Source organism: Oncorhynchus keta, chromosome 8, assembly GCF_023373465.1.
Source record: "Oncorhynchus keta strain PuntledgeMale-10-30-2019 chromosome 8, Oket_V2, whole genome shotgun sequence".
NCBI classification, from domain to species: Eukaryota; Metazoa; Chordata; class Actinopteri; order Salmoniformes; family Salmonidae; genus Oncorhynchus; species Oncorhynchus keta.
The window spans coordinates 27526659-27539216 of record NC_068428.1 but is presented as its reverse complement, the minus strand read 5'-3'; the positions used below and the strand labels follow the sequence as shown (position 1 = coordinate 27539216).

The following is a 12558-nucleotide window of genomic DNA, read 5'->3' as shown; positions in this document are numbered from 1 at the left end:
CTTCCCTCCATCCGTCCTTCACTCCATCCCTCCTTCACTCCATCCCTCCTTCACTCCATCCCTCCTTCACTCCATCCCTCTTTCACTCCATCCCTCCTTCCCTCCATCCCTCCTTCCCTCCATCCGTCCTTCACTCCATCCCTCCTTCACTTCATCCCTCCTTCACTCCATCCCTCCTTCACTCCATCCCTCCTTCACTCCATCCCTCCTTCACTCCATCCCTCCTTCCCTCCATCCCTCCTTCCCTCCATCTGTCCTTCACTCCATCCCTCCTTCACTCCATCCCTCCTTCACTCCATCCCTCTTTCACTCCATCTCTCCTTCACTCCATCCCTCTTTCACTCCATCCCTCCTTCCCTCCATCCGTCCTTCCCTCCATCTGTCCTTCACTCCATCCCTCCTTCACTTCATCTCTCCTTCACTCCATCCCTCCTTCACTCCATCCCTCCTTCACTCCATCCCTCCTTCCCTCCATCCCTCCTTCACTCCATCCCTCCTTCCCTCCATCCCTCCTTCACTCCATCCCTCCTTCACTCCATCCCTCCTTCACTCCATCCCTCCCCGGCCGAAGAGAAGGACAAGGGCTGGGACAGTCTTTTATGGCCGTGTTTATTTCTGATGTCTCTTTGGACACTGTCAGTCGCTTGGTCAGTCGCTTGTTTGCTCTCTCGGTCAGTCTGCCACAATGTTGACTGAGCTGTTGTGTGAATGACAAAGTGAAGAAAGGCTGGGTTTGAAGGTCAAGCGGAGGGTTGCTGACTGATATACTGGCCAGCTTGAGAGCTGAGGTTTATCGACATGGAAACTGAAAATTGGTAAAACAACAACAAAAAGTGCAAATGATATGGCCTTTGACCCTCTGATCCACTTCTTACAGTATTTCCTATATCTAACCACATCTAATCATGTCCTCTGTGTCTGCTCTGTTTCCTTCCCAGTGTTTCCATGTGCCTTACTCTGCCCTCACCATGTTCCTCAGTCCGGACCAGAAGGAGAGAGACTCGGCCACAGCCTACCGTAGGTCACTATTACACAGACCTCAGGTTGTTTGATCAAATGATACCACTCGCCTGTCATTCTGTTTTGATAGTACTTAATACTATAATACATGTGTTATACTGCAGGTATGACCATGGAGGTGCTGGGTACTCTAGTTGGCGCTGCCATCCAGGGTCAAATCGTGGCGAGCGCACACACCCTGAAAAACTGCCCCCAGCACAACATGTCTGCCAGTCACCTAGGCAACGGCAGTGGGGCCGAGATCGTCAAGAGAATCGTTCACTCCCAGGACTTCCTGTCACATGCTGTAAGTGTCACCACGATAACAAACAACCAGACCTGAGGTGTTACCATGGTGATCCTATATTGAAAATAACTGTAACTGACTGTAGTGTCCTGAACTAACTCAGGGCTGTAGTGTCCTGAACTAACTCAGGGCTGTAGTGTCCTGAACTAACTCAGGGCTGTAGTGTCCTGAACTAACTCAGGGCTGTAGTGTCCTGAACTAACTCAGGGCTGTAGTGTCCTGAACTAACTCAGGGCTGTAGTGTCCTGAACTAACTCAGGGCTGTAGTGTCCTGAACTAACTCAGGGCTGTAGTGTCCTGAACTAACTCAGGGCTGTAGTGTCCTGAACTAACTCAGGGCTGTAGTGTCCTGAACTAACTCAGGGCTGTAGTGTCCTGAACTAACTCAGGGCTGTAGTGTCCTGAACTAACTCAGGGCTGTAGTGTCCTGAACTAACTCAGGGCTGTAGTGTCCTGAACTAACTCAGGGCTGTAGTGTCCTGAACTAACTCAGGGCTGTAGTGTCCTGAACTAACTCAGGGCTGTAGTGTCCTGAACTAACTCAGGGCTGTAGTGTCCTGAACTAACTCAGGGCTGTAGTGTCCTGAACTAACTCAGGGCTGTAGTGTCCTGAACTAACTCAGGGCTGTAGTGTCCTGAACTAACTCAAGTGTCCTGAACTAACTCAGGGCTGTAGTGTCCTGAACTAACTCAGGGCTGTAGTGTCCTGAACTAACTCAGGGCTGTAGTGTCCTGAACTAACTCAGGGCTGTAGTGTGAACTAACTCAGGGCCTGAACTAACTCAGGGCTGTAGTGTCCTGAACTAACTCAGGGCTGTAGTGTCCTGAACTAACTCAGGGCTGTAGTGTCCTGAACTAACTCAGGGCTGTAGTGTCCTGAACTAACTCAGGGCTGTAGTGTCCTGAACTAACTCAGGGCTGTAGTGTCCTGAATTAACTCAAGTGTCCTGAACTAACTCAGGGCAGTGGCTGTAGTGTCCTGTCCTGAACTAACTCAGGGCTGTAGTGTCCTGAACTAACTCAGGGCTGTAGTGTCCTGAACTAACTCAGGGCTGTAGTGTCCTGAACTAACTCAGGGCTGTAGTGTCCTGAACTAACTCAGGGCTGTAGTGTCCTGAACTAACTCAGCTGTAGTGTCCTGAACTAACTCAGGGCTGTAGTGTCCTGAACTAACTCAGGGCTGTAGTGTCCTGAACTAACTCAGGGCTGTAGTGTCCTGAACTAACTCAGGGCTGTAGTGTCCTGAGGCTAACTCAGGGCTGTAGTGTCCTGAACTAACTCAGGGCTGTAGTGTCCTGAACTAACTCAGGGCTGTAGTGTCCTGAGTGTCCTGAACTAAGTGTCCTGAACTAACTCAGGGCTGTAGTGTCCTGAACTAACTGTGTCCTGTCAGGGCTGTGTGTCCTGAACTAACTCAGGGCTGTAGTGTCCTGAACTAACTCAGGCTGTAGTGAACTAACTCAGGGCTGTAGTGTCCTGAACTAACTCAGGGCTGTAGAACTAACTCAGGGCTGTAGTGTCCTGAACTAACTCAGGGCTGTAGTGTCCTGAATTAACTCAGGGCTGTAGTGTCCTGAACTAACCAGGGCTGTAGTGTCCTGAACTAACTCAGGGCTGTAGTGTCCTGAACTAACTCAGGGCTGTAGTGTCCTGAACTAACTCAGGGCTGTAGTGTCCTGAAGTCCAGGGTCAGGGCTGTAGTGTCCTGAACTAACTCAGGGCTGTAGTGTCCTGAATTAACTCAGGGCTGTAGTGTCCTGAACTAACTCAGGGCAGTGTCCTAAAAACTCAGGGCTGTAGTGTCCTGAACTAACTCAGGGCTGTAGTGCTGAACTAACTCAGGGCTGTAGTGTCCTGAACTAACTCAGGGCTGTAGTGTCCTGAACTAACTCAGGGCTGTAGTGTCCTGAACTAACTCATAGTGTCCTGAACTAACTCAGGGCTGTAGTGTCCTGAACTAACTCAAGTGTCCTGAACTAACTCCTGTAGTGTCCTGAATAACCCAGACTCAGGGCTGTAGTGTCCTGGGCTGTAGTGTCCTGACTAACTCAGGGCTTAGTAACTCAGGGCTGTAGTGTCCTGAACTAACTCTAACTCAGGGCTGTAGTGTCCTGAACTAACTCAGGGCTGTAGTGTCTGAACTAACTCAGGGCTCAGTGTAACTAACTCAGGGCTGAGTGTCCTGTGAACTCAGGGCTGTAGTGTCCTGAATTAACTCAGGGCTGTAGTGTCCTGAACTAACTAACTGAACAGGGCTGTAGTGTCCTGAACTCAACTCAGGGCTGTAGTGTCCTGAACTAACTCAGGGCTGTAGTGTCCTGAACTAACTCAGGGCTGTAGTGTCCTGAACTAACTCAGGGCTGTAGTGTCCTGAACTAGCTCAGGGCTGTAGTGTCCTGAACTAACTCAGGGCTGTAGTGTCCTGAACTAACTCAGGGCTGTAGTGTCCTGAACTAGCTCAGGGCTGTACTTTCACACGAATCTTTTCCTTTTACTTTACTTCTTTCTTTCCTTTTTTGAGGCCTCAGAGTTGAAAAGAAACAACAGAAAACAAGTTGAAGGTCAACAAGCATGAAAATTGTAAATTGTTGAAACTAAAAGGAATAGGATGAATGAATGTGAAGTTTGTGTTTGCAGACTATTTAGAGGTGAGATCTAGTCTTACCAAATCAACCAACTTTAAGAGGGCTTCATATATTATTTATCATCCCAGGTTTTTAGTAAGAGACCACGGGTTAAATCTGAGCCTCTGCCCCCCTGACATCAGCCACCAAGCCCTGAAATAAGAGACCACAGTCTGTGTGATTAAGGCTATTTTTATCACATTTAAAAACACATGAATGAACCCCAGACCCCAAACTCGACATGCAGTTTGCTGAGATAAAGGAACCAACAATATTGAACATCTATTTCCGGCCTAAATCCAGCCATACCCAGACCGGAACATGACATATTTAAATGTATCTGTTGCTCATTTCCTAGAAGTAGACATACAGTCAATAAAAACATGAGAACCTTGTGAATCTTGTGAATGCAGAGTGATTTCTGGGTAGATGAAACACGGCGAGCGGGCTCCTGCCCAAACTGTTCCGTGTCGGGTTCGGACATGCCGCAGCTATTTAAGGGCTCCAGTGGTACCATTCCAAAGGATTCTGAGTAAACCCCGATGGCGCGGCCTTTTCACCATGCATGGCCCTCTGTAACCACGATGAGCACACATACACTCACACACACACACATGATGGAGATTGAGGAAGGCTCAGTTCAGATGTCCTCCTTGTGTAACCAAAGAAATAAAGATGTGTGGTGGACCCCAGGAAGAGTAGTATAAAACAATACCTAAATTTAACAAATAAAGGTTACATTTACACTGTTGTTTTCTTGCCTTTGCAGAATGAGGTGTACATGGTATATTGTTTCTCTCTGTCCTCCTTGCAGAAGGAGGTGTACATGGTATACTGTTTCTCTCTGTCCTCCTTGCAGAATGAGGTGTACATGGTATATTGTTTCTATCTGTCCTCCTTGCAGAATGAGGTGTACATGGTATATTGTTTCTCTCTGTCCTCCTTGCAGAAGGAGGTGTACATGGTATACTGTTTCTCTCTGTCCTCCTTGCAGAAGGAGGTGTACATGGTATATTGTTTCTATCTGTCCTCCTTGCAGAATGAGGTGTACATGGTATATTGTTTCTCTCTGTCCTCCTTGCAGAAGGAGGTGTACATGGTATACTGTTTCTCTCTGTCCTCCTTGCAGAATGAGGTGTACATGGTATATTGTTTCTCTCTGTCCTCCTTGCAGAAGGAGGTGTACATGGTATACTGTTTCTCTCTGTCCTTGCAGAATGAGGTGTACATGGTATATTGTTTCTCTCTGTCCTTCTTGCAGAATGAGGTGTACATGGTATATTGTTTCTCTCTGTCCTCCTTGCAGAATGAGGTGTACATGGTATATTGTTTCTCTCTGTCCTCCTTGCAGAAGGAGGTGTACATGGTATATTGTTTCTCTCTGTCCTCCTTGCAGAAGGAGGTGTACATGGTATATTGTTTCTCTCTGTCCTCCTTGCAGAAGGAGGTGTACATGGTATACTGTTTCTCTCTGTCCTCCTTGCAGAAGGAGGTGTACATGGTATACTGTTTCTCTCTGTCCTCCTTGCAGAAGGAGGTGTACATGGTATACTGTTTCTCTCTGTCCTCCTTGCAGAATGAGATGTACATGGTATATTGTTTCTCTCTGTCCTCCTTGCAGAATGAGGTGTACATGGTATATTGTTTCTCTCTGTCCTCCTTGCAGAATGAGGTGTACATGGTATACTGTTTCTCTCTGTCCTCCTTGCAGAATGAGATGTACATGGTATATTGTTTCTCTCTGTCCTCCTTGCAGAATGAGGTGTACATGGTATATTGTTTCTCTCTGTCCTCCTTGCAGAATGAGGTGTACATGGTATATTGTTTCTCTCTGTCCTCCTTGCAGAATGAGGTGTACATGGTATATTGTTTCTCTCTGTCCTCCTTGCAGAATGAGGTGTACATGGTATACTGTTTCTCTCTGTCCTCCTTGCAGAATGAGGTGTACATGGAATATTGTTTCTCTCTGTCCTCCTTGCAGAATGAGGTGTACATGGAATATTGTTTCTCTGTCCTCCTTGCAGAAGGAGGTGTACATGGTATATTGTTTCTCTCTGTCCTCCTTGCAGAAGGAGGTGTACATGGTATATTGTTTCTCTCTGTCCTCCTTGCAGAAGGAGGTGTACATGGAATATTGTTTCTCTCTGTCCTTGCAGAATGAGGTGTACATGGTATATTGTTTCTCTCTGTCCTTGCAGAATGAGGTGTACATGGTATATTGTTTCTCTCTGTCCTCCTTGCAGAAGGAGGTGTACATGGTATATTGTTTCTCTCTGTCCTTGCAGAATGAGGTGTACATGGTATATTGTTTCTCTCTGTCCTTGCAGAATGAGGTGTACATGGTATATTGTTTCTCTCTGTCCTTGCAGAATGAGGTGTACATGGTATATTGTTTCTCTCTGTCCTCCTTGCAGAAGGAGGTGTACATGGTATATTGTTTCTCTCTGTCCTCCTTGCAGAATGAGGTGTACATGGAATATTGTTTCTCTCTGTCCTCCTTGCAGAATGAGGTGTACATGGTATATTGTTTCTCTCTGTCCTCCTTGCAGAATGAGGTGTACATGGTATATTGTTTCTCTCTGTCCTCCTTGCAGAAGGAGGTGTACATGGTATACTGTTTCTCTCTGTCCTCCTTGCAGAAGGAGGTGTACATGGTATATTGTTTCTCTCTGTCCTCCTTGCAGAATGAGGTGTACATGGTATATTGTTTCTCTCTGTCCTCCTTGCAGAATGAGGTGTACATGGTATATTGTTTCTCTCTGTCCTCCTTGCAGAAGGAGGTGTACATGGTATACTGTTTCTCTCTGTCCTCCTTGCAGAATGAGGTGTACATGGTATACTGTTTCTCTCTGTCCTTGCAGAATGAGGTGTACATGGTATATTGTTTCTCTCTGTCCTCCTTGCAGAAGGAGGTGTACATGGTATACTGTTTCTCTCTGTCCTTGCAGAATGAGGTGTACATGGTATATTGTTTCTCTCTGTCCTCCTTGCAGAAGGAGGTGTACATGGTATACTGTTTCTCTCTGTCCTTGCAGAATGAGGTGTACATGGTATACTGTTTCTCTCTGTCCTCCTTGCAGAAGGAGGTGTACATGGTATATTGTTTCTCTCTGTCCTCCTTGCAGAATGAGGTGTACATGGTATATTGTTTCTCTCTGTCCTCCTTGCAGAAGGAGGTGTACATGGTATATTGTTTCTCTGTCCTCCTTGCAGAATGAGGTGTACATGGTATATTGTTTCTCTCTGTCCTCCTTGCAGAAGGAGGTGTACATGGTATATTGTTTCTCTCTGTCCTTGCAGAATGAGGTGTACATGGTATATTGTTTCTCTCTGTCCTCCTTGCAGAATGAGGTGTACATGGTATACTGTTTCTCTCTGTCCTCCTTGCAGAATGAGGTGTACATGGTATACTGTTTCTCTCTGTCCTCCTTGCAGAATGAGGTGTACAGTAACAGTATATGATTGTTTATTCTCTCTACTTGCAGAAGGAGATGTATATGATCGCTGCTGGTGTGATTGGAGGAGTGTTTCTCATCTGCACTGTGGTCATGTTCCTGGGAGTCAAAGAGAGAGACGGTGAGTGTGTGCGTGTACTCACATATGTGCTTGTGTGTGTGTGTGTTTGTGCACACTCTTTCCCAGCAAGTGAGTGTGCTCCTCTCTCTTTCCCTTCATTCATTTCACTCAAACGCCATTTGCAATGTACCAGAAAGCACAGTAGCACTCCGTTGAATTGTTTTGAGCCTTATTCTGACTGGACTATTTCTGGCCTCCATATAGCCAGCTTCAGCCTCATGCAATAAAATACAGTATATACTGTAGCCAGCTTCAGCCTCATGCAATAAAATACAGTATATACTGTAGCCAGCTTCAGCCTCATGCAATAAAATACAGTATATACTGTAGCCAGCTTCAGCCTCATGCAATAAAATACAGTATATACTGTAGCCAGCTTCAGCCTCATGCAATAAAATACAGTATATACTGTAGCCAGCTTCAGCCTCATGCAATAAAATACAGTATATACTGTAGCCAGCTTCAGCCTCATGCAATAAAATACAGTATATACTGTAGCCAGCTTCAGCCTCATGCAATAAAATACAGTATATACTGTAGCCAGCTTCAGCCTCATGCAATAAAATACAGTATATACTGTAGCCAGCTTCAGCCTCATGCAATAAAATACAGTATATACTGTAGCCAGCTTCAGCCTCATGCAATAAAATACAGTATATACTGTAGCCAGCTTCAGCCTCATGCAATAAAATACAGTATATACTGTAGCCAGCTTCAGCCTCATGCAATAAAATACAGTATATACTGTAGCCAGCTTCAGCCTCATGCAATAAAATACAGTATATACTGTAGCCAGCTTCAGCCTCATGCAATAAAATACAGTATATACTGTAGCCAGCTTCAGCCTCATGCAATAAAATACAGTATATACTGTAGCCAGCTTCAGCCTCATGCAATAAAATACAGTATATACTGTAGCCAGCTTCAGCCTCATGCAATAAAATACAGTATATACTGTAGCCAGCTTCAGCCTCATGCAATAAAATACAGTATATACTGTAGCCAGCTTCAGCCTCATGCAATAAAATACAGTATATACTGTAGCCAGCTTCAGCCTCATGCAATAAAATACAGTATATACTGTAGCCAGCTTCAGCCTCATGCAATAAAATACAGTATATACTGTAGCCAGCTTCAGCCTCATGCAATAAAATACAGTATATACTGTAGCCAGCTTCAGCCTCATGCAATAAAATACAGTATATACTGTAGCCAGCTTCAGCCTCATGCAATAAAATACAGTATATACTGTAGCCAGCTTCAGCCTCATGCAATAAAATACAGTATATACTGTAGCCAGCTTCAGCCTCATGCAATAAAATACAGTATATACTGTAGCCAGCTTCAGCCTCATGCAATAAAATACAGTATATACTGTAGCTAGCTTCAGCCTCATGCAATAAAATACAGTATATACTGTAGCCAGCTTCTGCCTCATGCAATAAAATACAGTATATACTGTAGCCAGCTTCAGCCTCATGCAATAAAATACAGTATATACTGTAGCCAGCTTCAGCCTCATGCAAAGATTATCCAACTCAGGAAAACAAGGAGGACTAAGTGTTAAGTATAAAATGACATATCTTGTGTGTTTATACTGCACATGGAGGCTGTCAATGAACTGCTGACCTCTGTACCAGCAAACCTGTCAGTTCTGGTTCACTTATACCCCCCCCCACACACACAGAGCATAGCAATACTAGCAATGCAGGGGCATCTACAGGGTTACCAGATTGGAGGGGAAGTCTCCCATATGTGTCTCACTCATGCTTTCTTCTCTCTGGTGCTTTGCGGGCTAGTTTGAGCTATTTTTTAGAGTGGGATAAAAGATGGAAACCAAAGAAACTGTCTCTTTTGACACTGTCAGATCTCGTTATTTTTCTTCCTCGCACAGATCCGTACATTTCGAAGACGGAGAAGCAGATCCCATTCCACAAGGGCTTCATCCTGGTGATGCGTCACGGTCCCTACCTCACTCTGACTGCTGCCTTCCTCTTCATCTCCGTTGCCATTCAGGTGGGAACATTGATACACCCCTTCTCAGACATGACACCCACAGTGGGATGGTAATGGGTGTTGTGTTATGATTGGTGGGCACATTGATACACCCCCTCTCAGACATGACACCCACAGTGGGATGGGTGTTGTGTTATGATTGGTGGGAACATTGATAGACCCCCTCTCAGACATGACACCCACAGTGGGATGGTAATGGGTGTTGTGTTATGATTGGTGGGAACATTGATACACCCCCTCTCAGACATGACACCCACAGTGGGATGGTAATGGGTGTTGTGTTATGATTGGTGGGAACATTGATACACCCCTTCTCAGACATGACACCCACAGTGGGATGGGTGTTGTGTTATGATTGGTGGGCACATTGATAGACCCCCTCTCAGACATGACACCCACAGTGGGATGGTAATGGGTGTTGTGTTATGATTGGTGGGAACATTGATACACCCCCTCTCAGACATGACACCCACAGTGGGATGGTAATGGGTGTTGTGTTATGATTGGTGGGCACATTGATACACCCCTTCTCAGACATGACACCCACAGTGGGATGGTAATGGGTGTTGTGTTATTGGTGGGCACATTGATAGACCCCCTCTCAGACATGACACCCACAGTGGGATGGTAATGGGTGTTGTGTTATGATTGGTGGGCACATTGATAGACCCCCTCTCAGACATGACACCCACAGTGGGATGGTAATGGGTGTTGTGTTATGATTGGTGGGCACATTGATAAACCCCCTCTCAGACATGACACCCACAGAGGGATGGTAATGGGTGTTGTGTTATGATTGGTGGGCACATTGATAGACCCCCTCTCAGACATGACACCCACAGTGGGATGGTAATGGGTGTTGTGTTATGATTGGTGGGAACATTGATACACCCCTTCTCAGACATGACACCCACAGTGGGATGGGTGTTGTGTTATGATTGGTGGGCACATTGATACACCCCTTCTCAGACATGACACCCACAGTGGGATGGTAATGGGTGTTGTGTTATGATTGGTGGGCACATTGATAGACCCCCTCTCAGACATGACACCCACAGTGGGATGGGTGTTGTGTTATGATTGGTGGGCACATTGATAGACCCCCTCTCAGACATGATACCCGCAGTGGGATGGTAATGGGCGTTGTGTTATGATTGGTGGGCACATTGATACACCCCCTCTCAGACATGACACCCACAGTGGGATGGTAATGGGCGTTGTGTTATGATTTGTGGGCACATTGATAAACCCCCTCTCAGACATGACACCCACAGTGGGATGGTAATGGGCGTTGTGTTATGATTTGTGGGCACATTGATAGACCCCCTCTCAGACATGACACCCACAGTGGGATGGTAATGGGCGTTGTGTTATGATTTGTGGGCACATTGATAAACCCCCTCTCAGACATGACACCCACAGTGGGATGGTAATGGGCGTTGTGTTATGATTTGTGGGCACATTGATAAACCTCCTCTCAGACATGACACCCACAGTGGGATGGTAATGGGTGTTGTGTTATGATTTGTGGGCACATTGATAAACCCCCTCTCAGACATGACACCCACAGTGGGATGGTAATGGGTGTTGTGTTATGATTTGTGGGCACATTGATAGACCCCCTCTCAGACATGACACCCACAGTGGGATGGTAATGGGTGTTGTGTTATGATTGGACCCAGAATGGCTCCAGATACAGCCTGCCTGCCATTGAATGTTGATTTGATCAAGAAAAATAGAGCACTCAGTGTGTTTGAGGAAATATGCTTGACAGCATCTCTCTCTCTCAGCTCCAAATCCATCCGGTGATGATAGACAGACAGATAGTCATATTACAATGATGTAATATCTAGTTATTGTTATCATTATGATAATTCTCAGTGGTACACTTCTTGTATGGCTGTGATCATATGGTTGGTTGGCATTGGAACTATATAGTACAGCTTTGATAGATTCCACCTCAAACATCTCAACTGCCGTATCTCACAAATCTTCCCTTTAATAACTTACTGTCAGCTCATCAGAATAGAAGGATTATATATCATTCAAGAGCAGGGAGGAAACTTTGCGTTAGTCAGCAGCTTCTCCAGTGATTTGGCACCGTGGGCAGAGAGGATAGGACAGTGCTGAATATTCGGAATCTTTCTGAAGAACGAATGTGTGTGATATCTGATCTGATTTGCAGTTGGTGCAAAGCAACTTTGTCCTGTTCTGTATGCATGCAGTGGACCTGAGAGACCACTTCCAGAACATTGTGCTGACCATCCTGGTGAGTTCTGGTTTCAGACCTAGATCAATGTAACTAGAAACTTACACTTTCACACAAATGTCCTATTGACATCAGTGCATGGTTTTATATGACATTAGAGTGTACTTAAAACCAAAAACAATAGTATAGCATGTTCTTAAAAATGATACTCCTCTTCCCAGGTATCTGCAGTAGTGAGCATCCCTTTGTGGCAGTGGTTTCTGGAGCGGTTCGGCAAGAAGAAGGCAGCCTTCTGTGGAATCACGGTAAGTGTCTGGGACTGGGTGGTATCTGGGACTGGGTGGTGTCTGGGACGGGGTGGTGTCTGGGACTGGGTGGTGTCTGGGACGGGGTGGTATCTGGGACTGGGTGGTATCTGGGACTGGGTGGTGTCTGGGACGGGGTGGTGTCTGGGACTGGGTGGTGTCTGGGACGGGGTGGTATCTGGGACTGGGTGGTGTCTGGGACGGGGTGGTGTCTGGGACGGGGTGGTGTCTGGGACGGGGTGGTGTCTGGGACGGGGTGGTGGTGATGCTCCACTGATGATAAAAACGTGCCACCTTGTGTACAAACATATTATTGCTTCTGGAGAGGCAAAAAAAAAATCTCTGGTATTATTATAATACGGTATTACAAACAGGGTTGGAGAGTAACTAATTACAAAAAAACTAGCCGTAGTCAGTGAAATTAGCAACAAAATTATGTTAATCAGGTAACAGATTCTTTTGAAAAACTAGATGATTACTTTTTGGATTACTTTTGAAATCAGAAAAGATTTTTCCCCAAAA

At 45.7% G+C, this 12558-nt stretch overlaps 1 protein-coding gene across 1 annotated transcript in view; it reads left to right on the top strand.

The window, feature by feature from the left end:
- The window catches only part of LOC118386623 (sphingosine-1-phosphate transporter MFSD2B-like), a 30912-nt gene that overhangs the window by 14098 nt on the left and 4256 nt on the right, over positions 1-12558 (top strand). Inside the window, exons 7-12 of the mRNA XM_052523938.1 lie at positions 939-1017; positions 1125-1306; positions 7416-7506; positions 9401-9522; positions 11708-11791; positions 11953-12036. Coding sequence (XP_052379898.1) covers positions 939-1017; positions 1125-1306; positions 7416-7506; positions 9401-9522; positions 11708-11791; positions 11953-12036 — 642 coding nt within the window. The remainder of the gene's footprint in view (positions 1-938; positions 1018-1124; positions 1307-7415; positions 7507-9400; positions 9523-11707; positions 11792-11952; positions 12037-12558) is intronic.